General features: G+C 42.8%; 2 protein-coding genes across 7 annotated transcripts; one reads left to right on the plus strand and one right to left on the minus strand.

The window, feature by feature from the left end:
• Nucleotides 1-1,835: 1,835 nt before the first annotated feature.
• On the minus strand, nt 1,836-19,140 carry st3gal4 (ST3 beta-galactoside alpha-2,3-sialyltransferase 4). Of its 5 annotated transcripts, XM_019864974.1 has the most exons (12): nt 18,854-19,140; nt 16,808-16,817; nt 14,926-14,990; nt 11,827-11,908; nt 11,381-11,470; nt 9,434-9,531; nt 8,892-8,955; nt 8,695-8,790; nt 6,066-6,255; nt 5,614-5,751; nt 2,348-2,494; nt 1,836-2,263 (listed from the first exon to the last, which is right to left on the minus strand). In XM_019864974.1, exons 3-12 carry the CDS (start codon nt 14,939-14,941, stop codon nt 2,174-2,176), a joined length of 1,011 nt encoding a protein of 336 aa, XP_019720533.1. In that variant the 5' UTR covers nt 14,942-14,990; nt 16,808-16,817; nt 18,854-19,140; the 3' UTR covers nt 1,836-2,173. The 5 variants fall into 5 exon arrangements, with proteins under 5 accessions (XP_019720533.1, XP_019720532.1, XP_019720530.1 ...); XM_019864973.1 differs by lacking the exon at nt 16,808-16,817 and having other exon boundaries at nt 14,926-14,998; nt 18,854-19,139; XM_019864971.1 differs by lacking the exons at nt 16,808-16,817; nt 18,854-19,140 and adding an exon at nt 13,821-13,919 and having other exon boundaries at nt 14,926-14,998.
• A 2,505-nt stretch (nt 19,141-21,645) lies between these two features.
• Nucleotides 21,646-27,709, plus strand: srpra (SRP receptor subunit alpha). 2 transcript variants are annotated; one of them, XM_019864929.1, is made up of 15 exons: nt 21,646-21,756; nt 21,868-22,006; nt 22,274-22,357; nt 22,437-22,600; nt 23,052-23,212; nt 23,297-23,459; nt 23,973-24,120; nt 24,196-24,323; nt 24,394-24,515; nt 24,597-24,683; nt 24,782-24,954; nt 25,121-25,334; nt 25,410-25,573; nt 26,333-26,431; nt 26,506-27,709. In XM_019864929.1, exons 2-15 carry the CDS (start codon nt 21,884-21,886, stop codon nt 26,632-26,634), a joined length of 1,959 nt encoding a protein of 652 aa, XP_019720488.1. In that variant the 5' UTR covers nt 21,646-21,756; nt 21,868-21,883; the 3' UTR covers nt 26,635-27,709. The 2 variants fall into 2 exon arrangements, with proteins under 2 accessions (XP_019720488.1, XP_019720489.1); XM_019864930.1 differs by having other exon boundaries at nt 24,205-24,323.
• The last annotated feature ends 66 nt before the right edge of the window (nt 27,710-27,775 follow it).

Raw genomic sequence — 27,775 nt, forward strand, 5'->3', positions numbered from 1 at the left:
GCCCTGACTTCAGCACATCAGATGTTTAAAGAAAAGCGCCACAGTGTACACACACACACACACACACACACGGGGTATGGTGCTGTGTAGCATGTATGCTGGCAGAGCGCTACGTTTGCACTCCAAATAGACTCTTCTGCAAAGTCTGACCTCGTTTTGACTGGTCATAGAAGCAGTGGACACGTTCACACTATTATGTAAGTCCCTGTTGTGTCAAGCAAGCAAAGGCAGGCTTTCAAGCGTGACATGGAACACCTAAAGTAGGTGTGTAGTTGTGCATTGGGGAGGCTGGCGAGGTGGATTAGGGGAAAAGGTTGGCTTCACTGTGGGGCAATAGCCCGCCAGTCGTATTGAAGGGCAGAAATTTAGAATGCGAGGCTTGATGTTCGAGCGGTTTGAATTGGTCAAAAAATTGGGAATTTTACGAAATGTGGAAAGAGGAGGCACACGTGTAAAACTTTAAATTCTGAGAATGGTAGCTTTGGCGAGTTCATTTGGGAAATTCTAATTGTGGAATGTTGGGAATGTGTATCTTTACTGTCACAGCGGTGTGTTGCTCTTGTTAAGAATTAGTACAAATCACATCATCAGAAGAGCACGAGTGACATCTGTAAAAAGCTGAAGTATCAGTAAATTGGGGTTTCAAGAAAAAAATGCTGCTGTGTGCACAGACCATTATGGAGGAACACCCGCAAAACATTTCAGCAATAATTTGCAGGGGGGGGGGGGGACAAAAAATAAATAAATCAACATTTATAAAGGCCTCCTGCTAGTGATGGGAAAAAAGAAACTTCAAGGTGCTTCATGAACCAGTGGAACCAGTGGTTCCACAAGTTTTGTCGAGACCGTGTGCACACATGCCATGCAGGTGACATTAAAAACAAAAGAATAACAGACAAATATTAACTTTTTCCTGCTACAAATGGCATTCATGTGAAGTACCTCTTTAATTTTTTTCCCAAATGCTTTTAATGAGAGTTTGTGCACAGATGGTTTAGGAAATAGATTATACTGTTATATCCATCCATCCATTTTCTGATGCGCTTATCCTCACGAGGGTCACGGGTGTGCCGGAGCCCATCCCAGGTGTCTTCGGGTCATAGGCGGGGAACACCCTGAAGTGGCTGCCAGCCAATCGCAGGGTACACATAGACGAAACACCACTTGCACGCACAATTACAGCGAAGGGCAATTTAGAGCGTTCACTCTTCCTACCATGCACGTCTTTGGAATGCGGGACGACACCAGAGTACCCAGAGAAAAGCCTTGCAGGCAAGGGGAGAAAATGCAAGCTACCATAGGAAGGCCCTGGCGTGGAATCGAACACTGCACCTCTGCACTGTGAGTCGGACGTGCTAACCAGCATTCATTCTCATTTTTGAATGCAATGAAAAGCTTTACATTAGCTTTATATGAGCATTAATTCAAAGTTAATTATAACGCGACATAAGCCCAACTAGCTTTTAAATGCCCAAGGCATAAATCAGTTCATGACAATGCTAATGAATTGCCACGTGAGCACCCTTTGCACACGGCCCCAACAGCATAATGGTGTTCAGCTCGTCCAGATGTCCATGTTGTACACGTGAGCTCACAATTCTCGTACTGCAATTCAAATAGTCATGACATTAAGTAGAGCACAGTCCAGTCAGACTACTAATGCAAGAACTGGATCAAAATGTTTATCCGTACAAAGAAGGTCACTGATTTGATTTTTATCATGGTATTATACTTGTTATTATAATTAATTATGTCAACTTGATTTCATGTTGAGGTTTTGCTGTGGAATTGTTGATACACTCAAAGGAGTGTGACTGCCATCTTGTGGCCATATAGATTGAATACAAAAAGTTTATTTTAAAAATTTATTTCATTTCATTTTTTTGTCCAACAAAAATTATCCAGTAGTACCAGTACCACTAGAATGTATTTTTAAAAAAAAAGAAGACAAAAAACAATAAATTAAGCAACTCCATTAAATGACATTATTTCCAAACCGAGAGCAGATGAAATGCTGTGTGAATCATTTGTGATTGTGTGTTTATATTCTTAAAGAGAAATACAACTATTAAAACAAGAAGGACATCCTTGTTGTACACTAACAGCACACCATGACAATGCAAGTTAGAAGACCATATGCATAAATTGATTTGGTAACCTTATCATACATGCCTCATGAATGCGGGTGTAGGTAAAAGATGGCACCCGAGTCCTCCAGTCTTTTTAAGACTTCAGCTTCATGACTGAGGTCATGGTAAGAGTTCTACAAAAGGGGACAGAAATAGACTTGGGATGAAACAGGTAGGAACGGGGTATGTTAATCACTTTAAAGACCGCCATTACTTACCTTCATAGATTTCATAGTACGATGGTCGAAGTAATGGACGGGATCATTGAGGTTCCTGGAGTTTGGATACCCAAAACCAGCTATGTGGACCACATCGCAGTAGTTAAGGGCAACGACGACGGCAAGCATTCCCGTTGTCGGATGAATCTTTTGGAGGCAAACACACATCAATTTGTTTGAAACTTTTTCATCATCCTTAAATCAATCCAGCTAGCCACATATCATGATATAAAATTCCAACTGTTTACACGTTGTTCAAGACTCAAATAAATGTTTGCTGTCTCCCGACACGATGAACTATGATGGTAATGTCACCTAATCATAGAACCAGTCGGATTCTTACTTAGTTTGTCTCAGCTACGATGGGCGAGATATCAACAAGTTTGGATCCTTCAAGTTTGGAGAATGGGCCAAGTGATGGCTGATTTCAAATCAATAAGGTTCTTAATGAGAAATTTGCTCTTGGACTTTAGCTAACATTCAAATGACCCATGTGCAATTGGAATCTGTGTACAAAAGCACCTCATCTCACCCTTCATTATGCTGTTAATGCACCACTGCAACTTGCCACTAGATGGTGAGACAAGTCAACAGAATCCGTGAGGTACATTACTAGTTCCACATTTGGACGTGTTTCCTATGAAAGCGCAAAGTCTGAATGAAAAACATCAACATGCAACTGAAAAGAAAAGAAAAACGCAAACCCATTCCACAGATGGTGATCCCTTTTCCTCTAAGAGATTCCATACGGCGATCAAATTGCAGCTGCATCGTCGATGTACGACAAATAAATTCAACACCTCATTTTCTCATTTGGAAACAAAGAAAAATATGGGAAAACTATCATCGTTTCCATTTATAGATCACGTTATTGTTCATTCGTTAAACGCTGAGCACGTTACTAAAGAACACAGCAATACTAAAAAGTATAAAATGTCCATTCATCCATCCATCCATCCATTTTCTAATCCACTTTATCCTCACAAGGGTCCCGGGGCGTGCTGGAGCCTATCTCAGCAGTGAGTATAAAATAACTCAAAATATTAGATTAAGCGCTCTCTGGCAATCATAAAAGATGTTACTTACATTATGTGGAGATGGCTCCATTAAAATCAATGGTGTGATCTCTCCACAGTGTTGTTTATGTCCATGTTTATGTTACGGGGAGACAGCAGAATTTGGAGTTATGTCCATTCTGCAGGATCTCTACAATTCCCCATGACACTACTTTTTAATTTTTTTTTCACTTGACCTCAATTGGAATATATCAGTCACAACAACGTATTTGTACAAAAAAAAAAAGATCTGCACCACAGAAAGGAAAAGACGCTCTAAACTGTTAAGTAAATAAACACACCAGACACAACCGTATTTGCACATCCGTCTATCCATTTTTAAAAATTTGCTTATCCTCACAAAGCTCGCGTTGGGGTGCTGGAGGCTATCCCAGCCGTCTTCGGGTAGTAAGTGGGGGACACCCTGAACCGGTTGCCAGCCGATCGCAGGGCATAAAAAGAAAGACGAACAACAATCCGTGCTCCGTCCGTGTGTGTGTGTTGAATCCGATTCTTGCGGAATAGCTGACATTCTGAGTGTATGAGCCTCATATGGCCGGTGCCAGAGCTCTGTGTAGTTTGGACACAGGCCTGCGGAGCTTGGTGAGTGGGCTGCACACTGTCATCGCTGCAAGCGAAGAGCAGAGAACATGCCTGCGTTTCGGGAGAGGGATGTGAACACACGTACTGTGTGGATCACGTGGCTTTGTACAAGCGTCGGCAATGCAGAAGATGAAGAGGGAGTGGTGGTGGAGCGTATATGGGTGGTTCTCAGAAAGTGTGGTCCAGCAGTGTGACATGAGAGCACAAAAATGAAGTAGTTCAAAGCCGGGTCAAAACGATTTTTGCTTTAAATGAAACCATCTTGCACTGTGCGCTCCGAATAAATATTGTTCACGCAGCCCTTTGTTCGCAAGAGAATGTTAGAATGTTGTGGTCTACTCCATATCTGAACACCTGGTACCCGAACACCAAACACTGAGCGCAAACCCACTGATCGACGTCGGCCAGAGAAAATGCCACAGAGCAGAAGACCAACACGCCAAACAAGACTAATGCGCGCCAAAACAGTACTTCATAAACTTCATAAACACCCACTTCTTTCGATCTGCCCAAAATATCCTTCCTTCCTTCCTTCCTTCCTTCCTTGGTCCACACCCCACCACTCCACAAGGTTTTGTGCTAATCTGCTGAGTGCTTTTTGAGTAATCCTTGAAGTTAGTCAACATCCTAACATTGTAACTGCTTACAGACAAGTGTCTCTATTTGCATCCTCCCAAATTGGTGCTGGTCCGAAACACCATTTTCCCCCCTCTCTGCAACACTCCTGAAAGTTTGTACAGTTGGTGCAGGGCTCCTGTGGGCCAAGCCTGCTGCTCAGCTTGACTATCGCTGCCGGTGCCCTCACCTCACATACACTGCCCACTTGTTTGGACTGGGGTCCAAAAAGGCTAACCACTTCTCATTCTTTGACAAGAAAAAAAAAAAAGAGCTCTGGCAAGGGTAACGAGTCAGAACCAAAAGAAAACTTGGCTCTGCCAGGCACACAATCTCCCAGGAGATTGAAGCGGTCATTAGGGGGGAAACTATTTCAAAGTCCAGGCTCAGAAAAAAAAGTTTTCAAGTGAAAACAGATCAATGGCTCATAGCTAAAACGCCTTGCATCATGTTTTCTTGTTGTCACCATGAAGAGTGCTTCAAAGTTTCCTCAATTTTTTCTTTTGTTGAGTTTTGTTTCGTGAACTGCTAAATTACTGAACAACAGCAGCCATCTTTTGGAAATAGTTTTGAGTTGTCCTTTTCGGTTGTACTGCAAACTCTATTTAGGCTTTCTCTCCCAAGCCACTTATTTCTCAGCCATTATCTGCTGCAAACTTGAAGAGGGCGAGGGTTTATCTTGCATCAAAATGTCAGAACGGGAAGATCTTTCTCATCATCTGCCATAATTGGATCCCTTGCAAATGACCGAGCTACACTTGAACTGAGTTTGTCACCCAAACACCCTTTGACCGTCCAATGGCTGCTCCAGCCAGCTTTGGTTCGTGTCGAGTGGGAGACGTAAAAGCGAACAAACAACACGAATGACTCCCAACAAGACAACGCGCGGTTAAGCATGTCGACAGGTCACAAGTTAATTGCAACCGTTGTTTCTCTTCGCCGAGCTGCCTGACAGAATGACGACTCTCGAAACTGGAAAAGCGGGAGCCTCACCTGTTTACCCTTGGCGCTCAGGGGGATTCGCAGCAGCTTCTCTGCCGTCTGGTGCAAAAAGTGCGGGTCCAGCACTCGGATTTGAGCAAAATCACCCAACCAGATTTGGGGAGGGGGCTTCCAAAAACCTTTTCTGCCCTGGAATGCATGCACACAAAAATAAATAGAAAGATAAGTCATGTCCAGTTCACCCACTTGATATATACAAACAAGTGATGCAAGCCAGCCACTAACTCCCTCATGACTGGAAGCAACGCCATGTGCATAATTAGCAGGTAATGGCCCAGCAACAAGCAGGCTGCGACTAAAAGGACAGAGGCCCAATAAGGACTTTGACATTGGCCTATCACTGCTTGTTACTGATATGGTTGGCTGACAAGGTCTGGGGAAAGCAGTGTGTGTGTGTGTGCATGCGCGTGCGTGTGCGAGAACTTTTTCCACACATCTTGTACCCTCTTCTCGTTGTAGAGGATCTCTTTGAGCCACAGTACATCTTGCTGCTTAAAAGGCACAAAGATCTGAAGTGTGCCAGGCTGGTTGTTCAAGCCTGGATTATAGGAGGCAGATTCGGGGTAGAAGAATCTCATTGTGGTCTTGTTCCCGACGTCGTCCTCGTAGCCCCTCACCGGAGCGTCATTCAGTCTGTAAGAGGAGAAACTGGAGGTATAATCACGTCTCGTTTTCAAAATCGCAGTATTCTTCACGCCCACCCACAGTTCCCTTCACGAAGAACGATCAGGTGGTCTAAATGATTTGTTCTTTCAGCAAGACATTCCTCCAATTCCCTGAATCTTCACTCAACTGGTGGATGGTCGCCGAATTTGCACAAGTGACACAATTTCAATTTTTTTGACTGTCATCGATTGGATGTGCACTGGTGAATCAAAATTTTCCAAAAAACATGAAATGAGCACTTCAAATGCTTCTAACATCCACCATTAACACATAAATGACAAAAACACAATTGATAATTTGGATGAGTTGGAGAACGCCTTGGAATTATGGCCCGTGCGAGCATTAGATTATTGCACAATAAATGCGAGGTCTGTATAATGTAAAAAACAAAGAATATAAATGATGGTCGTTTAACTTTTAACTGCGTGCTCATCGTTTTTTTTTTTTTTGCCCTCTTTAGTTCAATGTTCACTCTCAGTGGTGATTTTTGCCTGGCGTTTTGTAAAGAACTGATCCGAGTTGGTTTGCTTTTGTCGGCTTTTAACAATCTTTCGAAAATGTCCAAGGCAAACAACAGCATAGTAAGCGATGGCCCGACTAGTGAACACTTTTTCTGATTCACATTTACGTAAAACTATCGGAACGCCTCATGGCTCGAGGGACAAATAATGAGGACGCTGCATACACACAGTAATATTTATCTACACACATATGGTAGAGGTCCCTCTTAGCCAATGAAATGCCAGGAGGATGCTCGGTAATAGCCAATGGCAGAGCAGCTCTAAGTATGTTGCATTCAGGAAACTCAGACCTGCGAGCAGCAGCCCATAATGTATTTTTACCTTTTGTATCTTGAAATTTCTTTCATAAAAAGAGGCAATATTTTCTGTTGAGGCGTTTCGTGACTTGAAAATTTCATAAGTAAGTAAGGAGAGGTACCACTGTAATCAAATGAGTCCATTTTACTCTCATGGTAAGGCTTTTTTGACCAGACTTTCAATAGGCTAGATATCACACAAACGTTCCCTAAAAAGGACACAAAAAAAACCCACATTTCTCCAGAACCCAACATCCGGTTCCCCAAATTCTTGTGAGTTGTACTCAGGTTGTATTATGGTATTATGAAACTCCTTGACTATGTTTGGTTGCACACAAGTCTCATTAGGCTATTTAGAAGTTCAGGTTGTGTTTCTATGACACAAATCCAATGACATTTGCTTTCAGGCATGCATTGAATTCAGACCATCAATAACCTACATGTCCGGCTACTGATTCGTTTTCATAAGGAGAGGCTCGGGAGGCACCCGGACACGTTGATGTTGGGAAGAAAAATGCATTGTACCCAGGCCAACAGCTGGGCTGTTTGAAAGAGGTTTATAGCAACTCGGTGTGTGTGTGTGTGTGTGTGTGTGTGTGTGTGTGTGTGTCTGCTCCAAGCAGTAAAGTCAAGTTTGCGGTTTCATGCCTGACATGACAAAATGTGATCCTGTTTCCTGTTGAGAAAGCTGGCTGTACATTTCCCAAAGGTTTTCTGATTGGCGAGATGAAATAAAAGCACCAAATTGAAGTCTCAATGTTGCTAATTAATATTGCAATACTCCATTTGTTACTTTTTGTGTTTATTTATTAGGGACTAAAAAGACTTAAGAGGGATTGCTATTCGTTTACCATTCAAACAGCAAATCCCTAATCAATTCAAATTGTACTAATGGTACTTTTGCCGAAAAACACGTCATCGTCCCAGAAAGGAAAAATTCTAATTTGATCATAACGGTGTGGAGTGCACTTTTATCAACAACCTACGTTCTTCCAAAGCGTTTTCCCAAGCCTCATATTCACCCTCGCCATACAGTGACCTACAATTAGGGTTTTTTGGGGGGGGGGCGGGGGTGTCATACCAGCTAGCTTGCACAAAGCTAACCTGGGGCAGGTGGGTTTCATCTCTCGAGTCCAGCGTCCAAATTTGCTTCCGTTTCCCTTTGTGCTAGCACTTCAGAGGCCAACAGCAAAGTAACGAGAAGGGCATTGCTACACTGCCTTGATGGGCTGTATTGACTGATTACTTCACTCTTTCATTTTATGCTCATTAGGTGGATAAACATTTTGATACACGCGTAAACACTTCCGGTATCGCTCTGAAAGAGCGCGCCTCACACGACACGGTGCACCCCAGGCATATATACATACAGATATGTCACACGCGTTGTCACTCAAACATGCCTGTGACACTAGACGACAATATGCCATATTCATTCTCACTCAAATCCGAAAATTCTGATTCAAGTCACCACCGATTCGTGCACAGTCCTAATTCGTAGAAATTGAGGCGAGCCTTGCAAAATTTGAAAATACAATTAAACGTAACATAGTTGTCCAATGAAAAGCATATACAATGTTTATTCTTACCGAATGACCACATCATATTTGTCAATGGTGCCTCCTAAGGATGTGTTTTTAATGGCGAAGCTGTTGCCTATGACAACACAGGTTCTGCATTCCAGGCTGAAAGAAAGAAATGCAACACACATTGTTCATCCTTCTTGATGAAACCTAATTCAAAACCAGTACTTAAACCTACTGGCACTTATCCGTGTCACACGTACTTTTCTATGTTGGCCGGCATCTGACAATTGGCTGTTACCGCAAGAACTTTCAGCAGCTGCAGTTCTGGGTGGAAACGAGAGAAAGGTAGCAGTTTAAAATAGACGATCGTCAGAAAGTGAATAAAGCAGCAAGATGGGATCAAGCAGGGGTGGGGAACCTAGGGCACGTGAGTTATCAATGGCCCCGTGGGAGTATTTAATTCCATTGGGGCATGTAACTCCAAAAACAAAACAAAAAAATGTTCTGCTGTCACATCCTATTTTGGTTATCAATGGCCCCGTGGGAGTATTTAATCCACTGGGGCATGTAACTCCAAAAACAAAAAAATGTTCTGCTGTCACATCCTATTTTTTTCCTTTGTTTGACCCTTGGTGGAATTCATAAAACCGAAATGCCCCGATAGGAAAAAAGGTCCTCCACCCTCTGTAATAAATGGTTTGTGTCTTGTAAGACACAAAATCCCAGAAGTTCACAATGTAAAATAATCAAAAAGTTTAAAGAAATAAAATGGCAAAATAGCAGGTAATAAATATCTACATACCGCTGCCCTTGATGCCATAAGGAAGCGGCAACGTTGACAGATGTTCTCGCCAGAAGAAATCATCCAGTTTTAGAAAGAGCTGCGTCCGCCTGCTAATGCTGTGGGAGAAACATCAGGACGGTGGTTACACACGAATCCCATTGGAGATCACGAAAGTCACAAAGTCATTTTTGATGCTGTTTGGTGATAACAAAGCACACAATAGACAATGCAAACGATGCTGCCAGTAAACACATCGCAGCCATTTAGAAAACTTGTTGTGCTTGGCTTGGGTGAAACGTTAACTTGCCAAAGTGCTTCTGGTATCTATTACAAAGGTGAAACACGCTCGTTATGAGCAGAGCAGACGGGCCATTTGAATTTCTATGTCCCTCATTAACATCCTCTGTTGGCACGCCTCGTTGGAGGGAAAAGAAAACAACAACGTTCACAGAGCTTCTGGAGCAGGACAAATGCAGCAGTTGGTATTACGCGTCAAATATTTTGACTTGTTCACCAGCGTCGGATTCCAGCTGTTTATGACCCACTGCGGTGACAGAGAGGCTCCCATACATTTCATATGTCAGAAAGTTCGCCATAGGACATGAAGCGGTTTAATGAGACAAAACATCACGGCAAGCACCATAAACCGGTGGACTTCGTGCACACTATGTTTTTCTTGTAGAGATTAGAAAACTTGGCATTTTAAAAGGTCAAAGTCCAGAGGCGAAGAATTACAGTAAAAGCTGGGGGGGGGGATAAAACGTGGTCTTGATAAGTTATGCGATCACAAATGGAGAGTAACAATATTTGGAAAAGGTATCAGTAATAAATACTCAGCAAATACTTCACTTCAGGAGCCGCATCTGGTCAGGATAATGACATCTCACACAAGAGCCGCATTAAAAAAAATAATTCATATTTAGCCGATCTATTTGTACTGTACATCCATCTACAGTGGTGCCTTGAGATACCAGTTGAATTCATTCCGTGACTACACTCATAACTCAAAACACTCCCATCTCAAATCACCTTTCTCCAATGAAATGAATGGAAATGTCACTAATCCGTTCCAACCTCCCCCCTGCAAAAAAAACACATTTTTAATATTAATCCAATTCATTGTGCTCCTCCAGTCCTGCAGGTAAAAAAAAAAAAAAAAAAAAGAACAGACTTTTACTCCTTCCCACTCACTTTGTGTAATATCAGGCCTTGCTCAGAATAACAGTCTTTTTTTTTTTTTTTTTTTTTTTTGGCTGCCCATCAGATCGAAACCGAATGGCTCTGTTGTCGTCTGAACAGTCACAAAGCACATGAAATCTGATTTACCAGAGACAGACTGAATCCACATTCGGGAGTTGGTTTCATATTGCATTTAGACAGAATGCATCTCAGGCTGTTCCTGAACAGTGCCTGAGTCAGTTTTGGAGAGGATAAAGAATATATGCTTGTGAGTATTGCTCCATTATTTTTTTTTTCACCATGTGATGCTCCACAATTTGTGTTCAAATATCTGTTGCTTCGAAGTTTGTAAAACTGTAAGTATTGATGCTAACTGTTAGCATGTCAGCCATGCTTTCCATTATGTTAGTATTAAGCGAGCTGATGCATGCTCTTAAGGCAATGTAGTTTGGTTGTTTTGAAAACAATGTGTAATTCTCTGTTTTACTTTTAGTTTGACAGTAAACGTCAACCTCAAGTTCCATTAAACCGCTTGAAGCCGTTTTTTTTTTTTTAATGACATTTTCATTGTTTGCCAAACTGCTGCTTATTGTGATGTGAGTTTATTATTAAGCTTAAGATATGAGGGCGCTTTTGATCATCATCATTCATCATGTATTGGCTCTGATACGAACAGGTTTGCCTAATGGGGTGAGTAATGGTTGCAGAGCTAAGTCAACTGATAATACAGTTGTGCCAGAAGCACATGTGAATCGTGATAACCTAAGCAGACATGCTGTGACGCACTTCAAGTCGAGGCTCTCCCACTTCTTCTGTGTCAGCCTGCCAGCACACAAAGAGTTGTGGCTCTTGACAGACTTGCTGGTGCCGGCATAACTGTGAAAAGACAAGACACAAAGACGTGAATCACCACCACTGGCATGAAACTGAAAACTGCTATTGAAGTCATTTAAAAAATAATAATAATAAGATTGCTCCAGACATAAACTGGGTCCAGAAGCCTCAAAAAGTGCAAAGTAGGTCTGAATGAGGGACTAATTGACCAGCAGCTTGGCTCAGTGGTCGGCTTGTACTACTTTATTCATGGGGACTCAGCGCTTTGCAGTCCTCCAGAGATTTTTTTTTCAGTTTTTTAAGCACAGCAGGCATTTTGGGTGTTAAGTGACCTTAATACCAGAGCAATGACAAAAGACAAAGGAAGTGTGTGTGTGTGTGTGTGTGTGTGTCTTTACCTTTGCACTATGGCATAGGAACAGTAGTATGTGAAAAATGAGATGAAGAAGAAGAGAACCGGGATAAGACTAAGGCACCATGCTGGAATCAGAAAAAGAAAAGAATTACAGAAATAACTGCGATATCATATCCGATTATAAAGCACAAGTTAGTGAAACCTTCAATCCAATGAATCCACTTGTTTACAAAATGCCCTCATTATTTTTTTAAAAGTATAAAATGACAAATAATTCAAATTCAATAGTGTTCAAGTATTGACAATGATAAAAATTATAACCATAACCATATAACTTATCACAACATAGGAACGCATCGCGCTCTTGTAGCATGAGCAATACATTTCATTCAAGTTCAATTTCAACAAATATATGCTGATACAAAAGACGTTATTATTAGTTATTACACTACATTTATTAAACCCAGACACTAAGTGACAGTATATTTCTGCAAATACTTTCCTGCTCTGTCTTCAAGGGGTGAATAGTTTAACTTTATTTGAGAAAGTACTTTTTTCTCAAATTAGACAGTGGTTAAGTTGTCTGACAGTAAGCCATATAAAAATATCAAGCAACGCCTCTCCAGCTTCACGGTGGAAACGGTGCAAGCTTGAAACATAATAATTCCATTTCAATTAATGCAACGTGTGTGTCTTGAAATTAGAACAACCAGCGCTGGAGCGATTGGGCTGAGCTTGACTTTGGTGGTTGCACTGTCTGGCATTTTTCATCTTCATGATCACTGACAAAAAATACGCTCCAGACCGCAGGCGTGGCAAGTGACAACTACTATCTGGAGCCAGCAGGGCACTCTTTTTTTTTTTTTTTATCACAATAAGGCAAGCAGGGCGGTCAACAAAAAGCACAAGACAATAATATACTTTTAAAGCCTTTGTTTTATTATTATTTTTTTTTGATCCAAATTTTGGAAATCAAACTGTCTCAGTGCGTGACATCCTGATAACACGCACGATGACTCTTGGGACTGGATTACTCCAAATATTGTATTTCGATAAAAATTAACAAACATTTCGTTGCATTTCTATTGTTTGTGTTATCTGTCATCACTGCCCACGCCATCAACATGATATTATGCGCCCTCGTGGCAAAACGCGCTGAGGCATGAACACGCCACGTTACAGAGTTCCAAGAAGTGACATGTGAGGCACTCTGGTTGCCAGACTTCCTGACTAACCAACACATGGTGACAGCCAAACTGAAGTGACAAACTGGAAGATCAGTTAAGGTGAAACTGTGCTGTGAGTGGGGTCATAATTTAACTCCTTCACTGGAGTGGAGCATTTTGACATTTTGAAAACCACCAGGATATTGAGGTCAATGATAATATATACTAAACACCAAAGTACCAAACTACTCTCTACTTTCACCAGGGAAAAAAAGTGTGATTCTGACTGTTTTCATTCCTTTCTAATCGGCAGTAGCAGAAAAAAAACGTAGGTTACAATACAATTCATCTTTATTTACATAGCGCTTTCAGAACAGCTGCAGCTGGAACAAAGAGCTTTACAAAATAGTGAACATCCATCCATCCATTTTCCGATAAATGTGAAAAAGAGATGAAGGCAATGCCTGATTCAAGGCTTCAATGTAATGCGATGGTGTGACGTAGCAGAATGAATGTGCAAGAGGTTTGAATTTCTCATGATTACAAGGTCATTTTGGACCCGACAAAAACAATACGGTGTTCAGAAATTAAGTGTTCATCGTGCAGAGATGATTGGGCATCGTACTCATTTTTGAAAGCAATGAATGATCGTTTTCTTCATCCTGATTTCGATCACAATCAAAATATTGGCGCTTGTTATTTTTTTCCACAATAATCCAGCCCTTCAAATATTCATGTGCATCAAGATCAGGGTTAAGCCACACAAACACACACACACACACACACACACACACACACACACACACACACACACACACACACACACACACACACACACACCCACACACCCACACACAGGAAGAGAGCTTACTTCTAGCCGCGTTCAGGGACTTATTCACTTTCCCCCATGTCCTTGTCATGTCTGCTCACTGTATGATGGGGTGCGGATGCCAAGAATCCAAATTAGCACCTGCATTTGCCGTAAATGAAATACGAAATTAAAAAAAAAAAAACGAAATAAAGCTTTATCCAGAAGATGCGGCAAAAGGCTATCTCTGAACCGCTGCATTGTGTCAACTTCTGCTTCAGTGACGAAGGAAATGGGCGTGGCGGAGAAACAAAGCAGATTTCCGGAAGCAAAACCCAGCAGAAAAGAGATACTGTACTGTCGTTGAAGAGGATCGTTTGTGGTCAGGCACGGATCAGTGGCTTGGAACAGAACAGTGGCTTCTCAAAAGTCAAACACAATCGATTCTCTTGACGCCGACTTCCTTTTAAAAATTTCCCACCGAAATAAATGGAGTTCGAACCCAACAGCCGTCAGGTGCCGTTTGGACAAAATTGGAGCAACGCTTACTAGCAGATCGCCCATCACGTTTTGGTTCCATGTTACATTTCCTCACCCTGTAAACCCACACCGAAACCGCGTAAACCTCATTGACGGTAACATTTTAATTGCAGGAACCGCAGTGTAGGGAGGCCCGCTGGTCCAGTGGTTAGCGCGTTGACCTCACAGTACAGAGGTACCGGGTTCAATTCCAGCTGTGTGGAGTTTGCATGTTCTCCCCTGGCCCGCGTGGGTTTTCTACGGGTACTCCTACATTCCAAAAACCTGCATGGCAGGCTGATTGACCACTCGAAAATTGTCGGATGGTAACCGGTTCAGGGTGTACCCCCTCTACTGCCCAAAAAATTGTCGGATGGTAACCGGTTCAGGGTGTACCCCCTCTACTGCCCAAAGATGGCTGGGATAAGCTCCAGCATTCCCCTCAAGTGGTTGAGTGTTTCAGTTTGACTCCAATAAAAATAAACCGTGTGATCAGAAATGAGTCTCTCTCTCTCTCTCTCTCTCTCTCGAGATAGATTACAATCGATATAGATATATCTATCGATACATATATAAACACACACACACACACACACACAAATCTGGTGAACAGAGCGAAATTAATTTGCTCTTTAAGTCATCATTTTACCTTTTCTCTCAGTCATTTCCAGTGACTCTGTCCACTGCAGGTTTACGACTGATCAGCCCAGGGCTCTTTTGTTCTATATGCAAAAAAAAAAAAACAAAACAGACAGATGCAATGTGAACTGGATTGAAGCACTATCATGGCCACTCTGAAAAAGAAAGCAGGCCCTAAAAGAGGAAACAACTATGAGAGGCTGAGTTGAGAAAAACAAAAAAAAAAAACCACAACAAAAAAAAAAACATGCAAGTGATGTCATCCATGTCAGGAACTAAAATATGTTGTTCAACACGGATCAGTTTTCGAATGTGTTTCAATGTGGCTGAAAATGATGTGAGGCAAATAGGGACCCTTTGGCGTCAGACCAGCCCTTTCCCATCTCAGCACTGCCCCTTCACTGGTGGTTGTCACACACACTGGAATGATGAAAGATGTTTCTGGAGTTCATGGGAAATAAAAGTTTTCGTCTTTTTTTTTTTTTTTTTTTGACATTAGCCGGCCGTTCCCCCACTACATACATTCTACCACTGCAGCGTGCAGATAGGCAGCTATGCCAACACCTCGCATATGCATCTTCCTTACAAGTCACAATTTACAGAATAGATCAGAGTAGGTATTTAAATTGCCTCAAAAAACGAGGAGACATAACATACTGACTAAAACATACTGCTAACTTATACATGAAAAATGACCATTCTGGTACAGACTGAGATGAACGAGGCCGATTCTCAGTTAGGTCGGTGTCTTCTGGATCAAAACCGGATTGTGGCTGCGGCGTTAACTGTTAACGTGTTGGTGTAAGAAAGTTGCTCAATGAAGTAGCTTCCATTTTTCAGGTCGTAGTAGTAGTATTTGATTGACAGTTGCCAGTGGAGTGCGGCATGGTTTCAGCACGTTCAGTGAACACACCCACGTCATTTGAGAGCAGAGAGAAAGGCTTGATGTTTTCACCATTTTGAAGCCTTACGAAACACTTCTTGAATGCACAGCGGCTTGTCTGTTGAATAACTTGTCTGCATAAATGTGACATGAAGAAAGACCGTGGGCAGTCACGGCTAGGCTGGAAATGGCCGCAGGAGAGTCAAAGGTAAATTCTGACAGTTCTTACACACAGACAGCAAGACCGACCCCTGACGCCTTCACAGACCGCTGTTTTCATTTTACACGATAAAGGTGATGCTAATATTTTCTATTTAAGACGCCGTTTAGGGTGTTTACATTTTCAGGCTCTAATATGCCCCAGTCAAAACAAAGCAGCTGAAACGACAATGTATTTCATGTCAACTGTGAGCTGAAAATGTGTAAATAACAGCAGGTGAATTTCTTTGGCTAAAACCGTAAATTAACACCAACAATGGATGAAAAAGTACAAATGAGGAATTATTATGAAAGAATTGAAACGCTTTTGGAGAAGACATACTGGAATAGACTGTAACTCAGTTCTCCTATGATTTGTGAGCTTCACAACACAAAGTAATCACACGATGCCATGGCGATGTATTCTTGGATTATTTATAATCCCTGACACGATACAGGGCTACGTCTGAAATCAAATACCCTTGATGGTGTAAAAATTGGAAATCATCCAGACATGTTCGAGAAAAATGTGCCACTGAAGTCACACAAAACTTCCAAATATGCAAATATTGCAATATAGATCAACCCTTGATGCCTGTTTGTCTTTTTACATTCACATATTAGAATTCAGAATGTAGAAATGTGTTGGGTTTTTTTTTCCTTTTATGGTAGTAACAGCTACATAAAACAAAATCAATAAATCACAATAAAGAATGACATAACTCCTACTCTGGCATCCCTTCACTGGCTCCCCATACATTTTAGAGTTATTTTCAAGATCCTCTTATTTGTTTTCAAATCTCTAAATGACCTTGCGCCACCTTACCTCTCTGAGCTCTTCTGCCCCTACACACCTGCCCGGTGCCTCAGGTCTGCGGACCAGACATTATTAGAAGTACCAAGAAGTAAACTGAGGCTCAGAGGGGATCGAGCCTTTTCTGTTGCTGGTCCCTCTCTCTGGAATGACCTCCCACTGAACATTCGGCAAGCCTCCTCGCTGCCCATCTTCAAAACCCGCCTCAAAACTCACTTGTATTCTTTGGCATTTGACTCAGCATGATTTTAGATTGTTCTTGGTTTTGCTGTTCGGTGCTTTCTACCGTCTTTATTACCGATTTGCTTAACTGTTTGTTGTATATGTTAAATTGCTCCATGTACAGCACTTTGTATGCAGCGATGGCTGCTTGAAAGTGCTCTATAAATACAGTTGAGTTGAGTTGAGTTGAAGACACACACACACACCTTATCCTTGTTTTTAATCTGCTCAGAAGAGATAAACCAGGATGTCATATGTGGCAGTTTAACCACATTTATGAGGAAACAGATTCAAAAAAGCCTTTAATCAAATCCGTTTGCTTCCTCAATGCATTTTCCTCATGGGAGTCATAACCATGTGAACCAAGTAAGTCCCCGCAGGCCATTTTATAACACACATCCCTCTTTTCTTCATTGTGTGTGACATCGCCCAACATGGAGGGGGATGAAATGATATTTAATTGAATACAGAAGTTACACAACAGTAGACTTTCGACTTAGACTTACGAGTGATTTTGCAACTTTCCTATTGTTCTCCATCCAAACCTCATGGAAGATTGGGCGTATTCATCACAATAAAATGGAACATTTAAAAACATTATAAACTGGTGTGTGTGTGTGTGTGTGTGTGTGTGTGTGTGTGTGTGTGTGTGTGTGTTGTTGTTTTTTTTTAATTGTATTTTTTTTTCCGGCAACACTCTCACAGTGCACAGCTCCAAATCTGACAAGATATCAGAGCTATTTAGGTTCATGCTGTGCTCCGTCTTGCACTGGTTGCCCTGACAGACACAAAAACATTTTATGCACCTTGGTTTCACGATAGGAAAGCCACGTATCGATTCAAAAATGGTCTTTACTTACAACATTTCAAACTGGCTTACAAATGATTTATTCCCTGGAGTAACTTTAGAAAACAGATAATCTGAAACAAGACCAACAACGTTAATTTGAAATTCTGGGTGAATTGTTTGAAGTAGCCTTGATACCTGGTGTAAAACATTTTGTTCCTACGGAGAGAAAAATATCATGAGCACACAACTTTATCTTTATTACGTAAATACATGCACCACAGTCTTATGTTTGTGAGTGTTGAGAATGTTGCGGCCAGATAGGACGTTCCTCGTGTTATGATTCGTGTTTATTAATATGTTTCGAAAATACCACGTTTTTCATGCAGGTCATACCATATTACATTGTTACATCTATCCGGCCTTCAAGGCCTGTCCCTGAAAATATTATCTGACATGAAACCGGTCCAAAAAGGTTGGGGACCTCTGGTCTAAAGAAAAGATAAAGCCACTTAATGCCGTTGCTTTGGTTTTACTTTGATGCAATAATGCAAGTGCACTTTTCCAACTGCAACCGTGCACCATCTGGAATGCAAATACATTTATGATCCCCATACAGCTAAACAAACTTCACACAGTAAACTCCAATGAGCTACTAAACGTGTTCAAAGTTAAAGGGCACAACAACATTAAAGTCAGTTTTCTGCAAAATAATCAAATCCTTCATGTTCTTTACGTCACATGCAATATTGCACGTGAGAGGTGCGGGTTATTTTATGCGCAGATTCAAAAAAAAAAAAATCCCTTAATAGACGTCATGTTTGACTGTCAGAATGAATGACTGACTGTCTGCCATCTATCTTTAACAGTCAGTGACAAATAACAGCGTCTGCAACATCTGTCAAATGGAAGAAATGACTTGAATTCAAGAAACGCAAGCCGACTAGTCAAATTGAATTACAGTTCACCAGCTTGTTTTTTTGTCTCACGTTTTGCGTCGTCGAGAATCCGAACAGCTTTCGAACAGTACTCACCAACGTGACCAGTTTTCATCCGAAGAGAAGGTGAAACGTTGCTGGGAACGAGTAACCAGACTCACGCCGACACGTTAGACTCACGACATGAATTATTCCGTCCGAGGGAAAGACGAGGCCAAGTCAGACGAGCATCACGGGGGAACCAACCAGCGGACCACCGGGGAGCTCACCGCTGGCCTGATCGCCGCCGCAGGCACACAGCAACTCAGGCTCCAAACGCGTTCGCTCTCTTCAACTCCTCCAGCAGCGCGTTCCAAACCGCGTCATTGCGCATGCGCGAAAAGAGGGGGCACGCGCGTTTCAGGCGGACAGGAGGGTCTACCCTTAGCGAATAGCGCAGTGATGTATGTCCACATTCAATCAAAATCTGCTCATAAGGTCCTCATGTGACGCTGTAAACAGCTGCTTGTGGTTATAATTTTTGCGTGTGTCTGAAATATTCATGAGAAACACGCGAGTGGCTAGTGGTGGAATCCACGTCTGGCTTGCACAATACAGTAGTGAAGTTGGGGAGGGGGGGGGGGGGGGTCTGAATCTCGGATCGGGAGTGTCCTCCGTTCCCCTACAAAAAAAACCCCCTCCAAATTAGAGTTCAGAAAATTGATGGGAATGTTATTTGTTTAATTGTTTAAATTCAGCAACAGTAGAGGATTTTGGAGCATTAACCGCCTTTTAAAGGTCATGTCACAGCATTAATTTGCAACAATCAGATCAAAGTCTGGACTTTGACTAGGCCACTCCATAACCTTCAATTGTTTTAAGCAATGCAGATGTTGACATTTTTATCAAATAGTCCTGCTGCAACAGGAAATAACTGATGTATAACAAACAACCCATCTGTCTTTGCTGTGCTGAATTTCAATTGCAGACTTCTCATTTCACTGTTTGGTCTATATCTGTGATGTATGATAAAAACCTTGACAAGATGTTTGGATCTCCCTGTTCTCCTTTAATTAGCACAGCCGAAGCATTGCAGTCACATGGCAAGCTGAATGTGTTCACCGCACACACAAATGTTCTGGTCAATCTGGCCTCACATGGGCTGGACCACCGTCGTTACAAACAGCTGAGAGCTTTTTATCTGACTGTTGGTGGTCCGAGAGTATCATGTAGATCACGGCAGTATGCTCTGCACAGGCTTATTTTCTCCTCTTTCAAAGAGCACTGGGATGATGACCACTACGTAACTGGATCACATTCAGGTTGAACAGTAGGCCATCAGCCTGGCAGAATTATTGTTAGTCTTTCTCTTCTTAAGGAAGGACATTCTCCAGCCTATTCATTTCCATCCCTTTTGACTGTTAGTGATATAAAACATACTGACGTGAACCGTGGCTTGAGGTTAGCCTCGATGTGTACTCTGGCACAAAAAGTGACTCTCGATTGCATTTTGTGTCCGGGGAACGGGGGGAATGGGAGACTGATGTAACATTAGTAGAAAACAACTGACTAGTGCTGCTGACAGATGGCATCCCCTATAAAAACAAATATTAAAACAATTGTAGGAACACCAATGTCACGCTCCAGTTGCACGAAAGAAGGGGAATGCATCTTTTTCGCAAGGAGACAAAGATCACACTGGGCACGCAGGACACGCACCTCACTCATGAGATGCTCTTTTTGCATCTTCTCTAGCGCCATTGATATTTTAGGATCCTAGGTTCATATCACACGTTTTGTGTAGGATTATACTCTAGCACACGTAATATAGTCAAGCAGATGGAAAAAAAATAGCAATTGATCATGGGCTACTACAGACTGGAAGAGGGAGTGGAACTGAGAGATCGTTTTCAGTCATGGGAGAAACAACAGCGGGGGAGAGGGGGGTATTCTCTTGTCTCTGGATTTTTTTTACCTTATATCCTCGACAGTCGAAAACATTATTCCAGGTCGAGTGCTAAAGGTCAGAGTTTATGAGTCTTTATGCGACCAAATCAATCTTTTTTTGATGCCTGAGAAAATGTTCTCAGTAATTGCAACAATGCTGAGTATTTGTTTCTGGGTGGCGATTTCGATTGTACCGAAAATCCTCAAATGGATGGAAACTACCATAAATAGAGTAAACAATTAATCTTAATATTTAACAGACTTTGTTTGAGGCATTGGGATCAGCATTGATAATCTTACACTTTATTTGCACCAATATCAGACAAACAGTAAATTTCTAATCCCCTCTCACGTGATTAATTAAATTCATAACATCGTGCCGAGTAATGTACTACAATTTACTCATTCAAGAGAGGATCATTCCGAATGAGAATTAGAGAATAGAAAATAGAGAATTGAATATTGGGGTCATACACATTTGTTGATCTGAAACAGGATATTAAGCCTCAAGCTGTTATTTCTGGCTCTCACTTTTCACGGTGTCATCATGCCTTACACCGTATTGATTACATACACAGCAGCCAAAATAAAATAAAAATAATTTGGTGGCTGTGCTGATTAAAAATATGTCATAGGTTCCCCCTTAGCAGACCCTGAGGTGAGATTTAAAAACGTTGCCAAAGTAGATCAGCCATTCGTGGAGATTCTGAGGAAGTTTGTGCATCATATACTGTACACTATTTGCATCGATGTACAGTACAGCACTGTACTTTACTCTGAGTCATGCTGAGGAAAAGTGGGCAACACCGCTCTCTAGTGGCTGTTCTGAATAATCGCAGCATTGAACGCAACACAGCCAGGCTCGGTTGGAAAGAAATGCAGCGTTCTGAAGCCCCTCACTTCCTACCCTCATAGACGTAGGAAGAAACGTCATACACTTCGACCGTGCGCACGCGCATGGCAGCGCAAATCTGCGTCACTTCCTGATTCTGCTTCTGACGTGTCGAAAAACTGTTTTGCACAAGTGGTGGAGCCAACTCGCCGGGGGTTTATTTACTATTTTAGTATTTTGGGTGAGTCCCTGGAGAACTGGACATCACCCTTTCACTTGTTTTCCATCCTATTTTTGTTTGGTAGGCCTTCGGTTTGCACCTTTCTAAACCGTTTTACCCTCTCTAATCCAGGTTACGTGTTGGCAAGATGCTCGATTTCTTCACCATCTTCAGCAAAGGTGGGATAGTGCTGTGGTGCTTTCAGGGAACCGGTGTCACCGAGTCCTTCACCGGGCCCGTCAACGCCCTGATCCGCTCCGTGATCCTGCAGGTGAGCCTCGTTAAATGGTTTTCGTCCGATGACGGTAGGCTCCCTGAACGGTGCGAAGGGCTAATGCTAGCAAGGTAGCTGCGCACGTTGTACACGTACTGTACTGCGCGACGCGATTACGATTAAATCTGTCACACGAGAACCGGCGTCAACTTTGCGAGCTAAAAGAAAATAAAAATTTGTTTCGGTTAGTTTTTGAAGCCGCCCGCGGAAGATGCGTGGATGAAATGTTTTCAGCTCTTGTTGACATCCCTCGTCACTTTCCAGGAACGGAGTGGAAATAACTCCTTCACTCATGAATCCCTGAATCTCAAATATAAACTGGACAACGAGTTTGAGTTGATTTTTGTGGTAAGTCAGTGAACGCATCGATATTCATGAAAAATAATATGCGAGTGGACATTAACCTCCGTGTGCGCTTGCTCTTCAGGTGGGTTTTCAGAAGATCCTAACGCTGACCTATGTGGACAAGTTCATAAATGACGTCCAGCTGCATTTCAGGGACCGTTATAAGAATGAACTGGAGCAAAGGGGAGTGATTAAGCTTCTCAACCACAGCTTCGAATTTGAGGATGACTTCAAAGTGCTTCTTCGGTAATTGTGTAAACTGTCACTGTATTCGATCATCCACGAAAGAAATCGGACGGTCTGTTTTATGTGTGCATCAGAGGTGACTTGTTCAGTCACAATACCTGCAAGCTGCAACTATACACCAAGAGGGGCTTTTCTTCCTCAGGAATTTTTGCACGAACACCCATGTTTACACCAAAAACTAAACCTGTCTAAAAAAAAAAAGGTACCCTGAGCATCTTATTTAGTTTGTCTTACCCAGCCACAATGATGTTTATGGAATTTCCCGGAACTTTTAAGTGCGTGTGCATGTGTGTTTGATGATCGTGTGGTTGGGAGGGGGTGGTGGCAAAACATGTGGTGACTGTTGTTTCCCACCACAGTCATTTCAGCCGTAAAATGCTGCCTGTGATGAATCATCCTATGTGTTTGAATGTAAATGATGACACATCTCATGTCTAATGTTTTCCAACAGAGAAGCAGAAGAGGGTAGCAGGGCTCGGAGCCCCGCACCTATGCGCTCCTTTAAGGAGTCTGAAAAATCCCAAAAAACTGTGAAGTCAATGATAGAAATAAAGGGTGGGGACAAAGAAAAAGAACAGGGTAGCAAGAAAAGCAAGAATACCAAAAAGGAAGGTAAGTGTTGTTGAAGGAACATTAGGTATTTTTTTTTTTTAATCATTATTTCTTGTTTGATCTGATTTGCCTAATCTTTTCCAGCTCCTCCGGTGGACCTTGTCAAAGCAGAGCAAGGCAAAGGCACATCTTCTACCCCGAAGCTGGTTGAAAACGGCAACCACGGCCTTACTGCTGAAGAGATCATGCAGAAGAAGAGAGAGGAGTTCTTTCGTAAGCGTGCAGTGGGACCTGCTGAAAAAGTCAGGTGAGAGATTGACGTTGAATATTGACGTTTCTGGAGATGATTTCGGGAAACCGGGTGAGAGAAGAGGGTACTGAGAAAACACATTTTCCAGTTCCCCCGCTATTTGTGGGGGATCGAGAGAGAGCCATGCGGCACGTCGCAAAAATCGTCAATCATTCATTTATAATTGCCTATTGATGTCACAAAATGGCAACTCAGCGCTATATCAAAAGCTCCTCAACTCACTTCAACATTGTTCCTTGGCAAGCAATAATATTATTATATTTGTAACCTGAGCACAAAACCAGTGAATAGGTGAGTTTTTTCAGCATATAATGGAGCATGCCCCCCCCCAAAAAAAAAATTTGCCTGAGGCAAATTAGCACATTTCCGACCTGCAAATATTAGAGGCTTAATTGCATATCTTTTTGTACTGTTCTGTTTGTCGAGCATGTCTTGAAGTATTGCAGTGTGTATCTTGAAGTCATAATGTAGGCCATGAAGTCATCTGTTGGCGTGTTGTCTTACTGCTAGTAAGTCTCCAAAGCCTCAGAAGCCCAAGGAGAAACAGAGGCGCGTTTGGGAGATGACTGGCAGCAGCACCAAGGACCTGGACTACAGTGACAGGAACGGAGAGAGTTCCCCTGATTGTGACCAAAACCCAGATGCACCCATTGCTACTGTATGTCTCAACACGACCATTGAAAGACATTTATTTGTTCAATGAACACTGTGTTATAATGTCTAAATGTTTCAGGGGATGCAGCTCACCCCCATGATTGGAGATTTGCCATCTGTGGAATGTGATTCCAGTGATGATGATGAGGAGGAGGAAGAGGAGGAGGAAGAAGAAAGAGTAGTTGTCAATGCAACAATAAAGACAAGGTACGGACGAGTGTTGATCTTTTAGCACTCAATGTGAAAACTTTGCATGAAAGATGTGGAATTTTGTCAGTGCCAAGAAGAGTGGCGGCTTTGGCGGCATGTTTGGCATGCTGAAGGGCTTGGTGGGCTCCAAGAGTCTGAACCTGGAGGACATGGAGCCGGTTTTAGAGAAGATGAGGGACCACCTCATTGGTAGGAGATTGACACCTTTCTCTCACTTGATGTTCATCATTGATCACTGATTGGTCATCTTTGTGGGCCCGCGCTTCACAGCGAAGAATGTAGCAGCCGAAATTGCCTCACAGCTTTGTGACTCTGTAGCCAAAAAACTGGAAGGCAAAGTCATGGGCACCTTCACCAGTGAGTAAACATTCAATTGTTTTCAAGTTGTTTTTTCCTCACACTACAGTCAATTGTCATATTTCATTGATGCAAATCTTGTGTGTGTGTGTGTATAGCTGTTGCCTCAACAGTAAAGCAGGCCCTGCAAGAGTCGCTGGTGCAGATTTTGCAGCCCAAGCGCAGGGTGGATATTCTGCGAGACGTCATGGAGGCGCAGAGCCAGAGGAGACCTTTCGTCATTACGTTCTGTGGCGTCAACGGGGTTGGAAAGTCCACCAACCTGGCAAAGGTGAGCTTTTCGTGTTCGGGTATTGAAAATACCCGAATTACAAAGATACGTGGAGCTAGCACCCTGCAAGAGATTTGTTTTGTTGATTACTTATCCCGTTCAATAAATAGCATAACGTCATTTGTGAATGTGCCCCCCCACCCCCCACCCCCATTTCTCGGTCCAGATCTCATTCTGGCTCATTGAAAACGGTTTCACTGTGCTGATCGCTGCCTGTGACACGTTCCGCGCCGGGGCTGTGGAACAGCTGCGAACCCACCAGCGCCGCCTCAACTCACTGCACCCTCCGGAGAAGCACGGAGGACGAACGATGGTCCAGCTCTATGAGAAGGGCTACGGGAAGGATGCTGCTGGAATTGCAATGGAGGCCATTGCCTATGGTAATACTCATTAACCCAACCTGTAATGAAACTCGAAAAATCAAATCGCCGCGCTACCTGAGTCTTTCCTTCCAGCTCGCAACCAGGCTTTTGACGTGGTGCTGGTGGACACCGCGGGGCGTATGCAGGACAACGCGCCCCTCATGACAGCCCTGGCGAAACTCATTGCTGTCAACATGCCTGACCTTGTGCTGTTCGTCGGGGAGGCTCTGGTGGGCAACGAGGCAGTCGATCAATTGGTAAGCCCGTCTGACCTCCGGGATGAAATCTTACCCGTTTGAGGCATGGAAAACTAGTCTTCACAACTTGAGTCTTCATGAAAAGGAACGCATGGGGAGAACACGCTAACTTCACAGAGCAGGGCCTGAAACCAGATTGAAAACGGGATCGCTTGACTGTGAGGCTTGACGAGCTTTTGAATAATGTTGCTCTGCACAACTGCAATCAATCTAAGAATTAATTGAAAACAGCCAGCCAGGATTTCGTGGCAGGCAATGGTAAAATATTGAACCTACGTCGATCTCAAAAGTCCCTTAAAGTGCAAATAAGCGTCTTCTAAATTTGACAAACTGTGGAGAAGTATTTTAACAACCCTGCCAAACTTGCATAGTTAAAACTTTTCAAATTAGGCCAGATGCCATGAACCACACCCGTCACCTGTCAATCAAATCCCACTCCTACCAGGAAATATGTTTGCTACTTGAGCTACGATCGTCCTTCTGCCTACACATGTCTGAGCCACGAAAACATATCAGTTCAAAGCCACCGGTGGCTGGAATACATCCCGGCAGGTGGTCACAGGACTTTTCCACGTTGCAAGAACAAGACACCACACCAGCTGTCGAGTAGCTAACCCGTTGTAAAATGCTGTTATTTTAAGGTCCAACAGAGGGCAGTGTTTCTCCCCTGCTCAACTGTCCTCATAAATCAATACTGTCAAACATCGTATTTGGGTAGAAAAGTGCCACTTGTACATATGAACCTCTTGTTCTCATCAGGTCAAGTTCAATCAGGCTCTGGCTGACCACTCCATGTCGGACAAACCTCGCCTCATTGACGGCATCGTGCTGACCAAATTTGACACCATCGACGACAAGGTGTGTTAAAATGCGCCAAACTGCATTTGGATTGAATCGGAACATTTGATGCACCATCCTTTTTACCTTCACAGGTTGGCGCGGCAATCTCCATGACCTACATCACGGGCCAGCCAATAGTGTTTGTGGGCACCGGTCAGACGTACAACGACCTGCGTAGTCTCAACGCCCGCGCTGTGGTCAGCGCCCTGATGAAGGCTTAAAATGGCAGCAGGCTCCGATGTTTGTCGTTGGACATCGCGAGGAAGCCGACATTCTCATTTTGCCGTGCTGCCAAGGGATGCTTGAGCCCCCTGCTAAAAGCCCGCGCTTGCCGTTCTTTACCGCCCTCTCTCATGTCCCGTTTTTCTGCTCATTGCACCATTGTCCCAGCTTCAGGCCAGCGTGAAAGGACGGCGCTGCATTTGAAAACCACACAACCAGAGGAAGCCTCCCTTTTACTTTTACACTTAAGGATTTGGGCCAAATTGGCAAGTACCTCATTATCAGTTTTGAATCACTCCCGACTGATGGACCTGTGTTTACCCAGTAAGAACTAGTTGAACAACAAATAAATGGCATTTTGTCAGTCATCCCCCCCACCAGCTAAATCAGGTCAGGTTGGCAGCAGCTGCCTGTGAAATGCTTCGTGACCATAGTGCCTATTTGTCTCCTGCTGCTGTCTTGGTTACCACTCACATCAAAGACACATGGGAGCTAATCCTACTCAAAGGGGGAAACGTGGCGTTGGATTCAGTTGACGGTCATGAATTGGATTTAAATGTATACTGATACATTGTCTCAAGTGAGCCATGCAGCCGCACAAGAACATTTGATCCAGCCCACCATGCAATAGAAAAAAACAAATACAACCTCAGAATATCTGTTCTGAGAACCGCGAACATAGTAAACCCACAAATATCCATAATGTAATTATCAACATTACTTGGGCTGCTGAATTATATTTTTCCCCCTATAAATGTTTTGTGGCCCATGATAGGAAAAGCGGCTCCCCACCCCTGCTTTGAAGGATCACATGTTCTAATTTAAGGAGTATTGTTTCGTGTTCTTTACCAGCCTAATTCAGAAATTAATCCCAGAGGAGGCTCGTACGTTTGTAAATGAATGATTGCTGTGACCCGTTTCCCCAAGAATGGTTATTTATGTTTTCCCCATGGAACTCAGCCAAGCATCTCCCCACTGAAACTTGCATTGATGCAATATTAGCGGATCGAAGGTTATTTGAGCTAATTTATGAGAATGTAAACATTTCTAAATAAAGCTGCTGTACACGGCATACATTGTGGAATTTCCTCCGTTGTCCCCGTTTCTTTATCCGACTGAACGATACAACCAACACAAATG

Source organism: Hippocampus comes, unplaced genomic scaffold (assembly GCF_001891065.2).
Source record: "Hippocampus comes isolate QL1 unplaced genomic scaffold, H_comes_QL1_v1.1 scaffold276, whole genome shotgun sequence".
NCBI classification, from domain to species: Eukaryota; Metazoa; Chordata; class Actinopteri; order Syngnathiformes; family Syngnathidae; genus Hippocampus; species Hippocampus comes.

What these genes read in the sequence shown, in the direction of transcription:
- srpra (XM_019864929.1), top strand. Translation starts at nt 21,884, where the DNA reads ATGCTCGATTTCTTCACCATCTTCAGCAAAGGTGGGATAGTGCTGTGG. An exon ending in TCCGCTCCGTGATCCTGCAG is followed by an intron (nt 22,007 to 22,273) that starts GTGAGCCTCGTT and finishes GTCACTTTCCAG; the next exon opens with GAACGGAGTGGAAATAACTC. An exon ending in AGTCCACCAACCTGGCAAAG is followed by an intron (nt 24,955 to 25,120) that starts GTGAGCTTTTCG and finishes TTCTCGGTCCAG; the next exon opens with ATCTCATTCTGGCTCATTGA.
- st3gal4 (XM_019864971.1), bottom strand. Translation starts at nt 13,869, where the DNA reads ATGACAAGGACATGGGGGAAAGTGAATAAGTCCCTGAACGCGGCTAGA. An exon ending in TTATGGCATCAAGGGCAGCG is followed by an intron (nt 8,956 to 9,433) that starts GTATGTAGATAT and finishes GTTTCCACCCAG; the next exon opens with AACTGCAGCTGCTGAAAGTT. An exon ending in AAATATGATGTGGTCATTCG is followed by an intron (nt 6,256 to 8,694) that starts GTAAGAATAAAC and finishes CTCCTCTTACAG; the next exon opens with ACTGAATGACGCTCCGGTGA.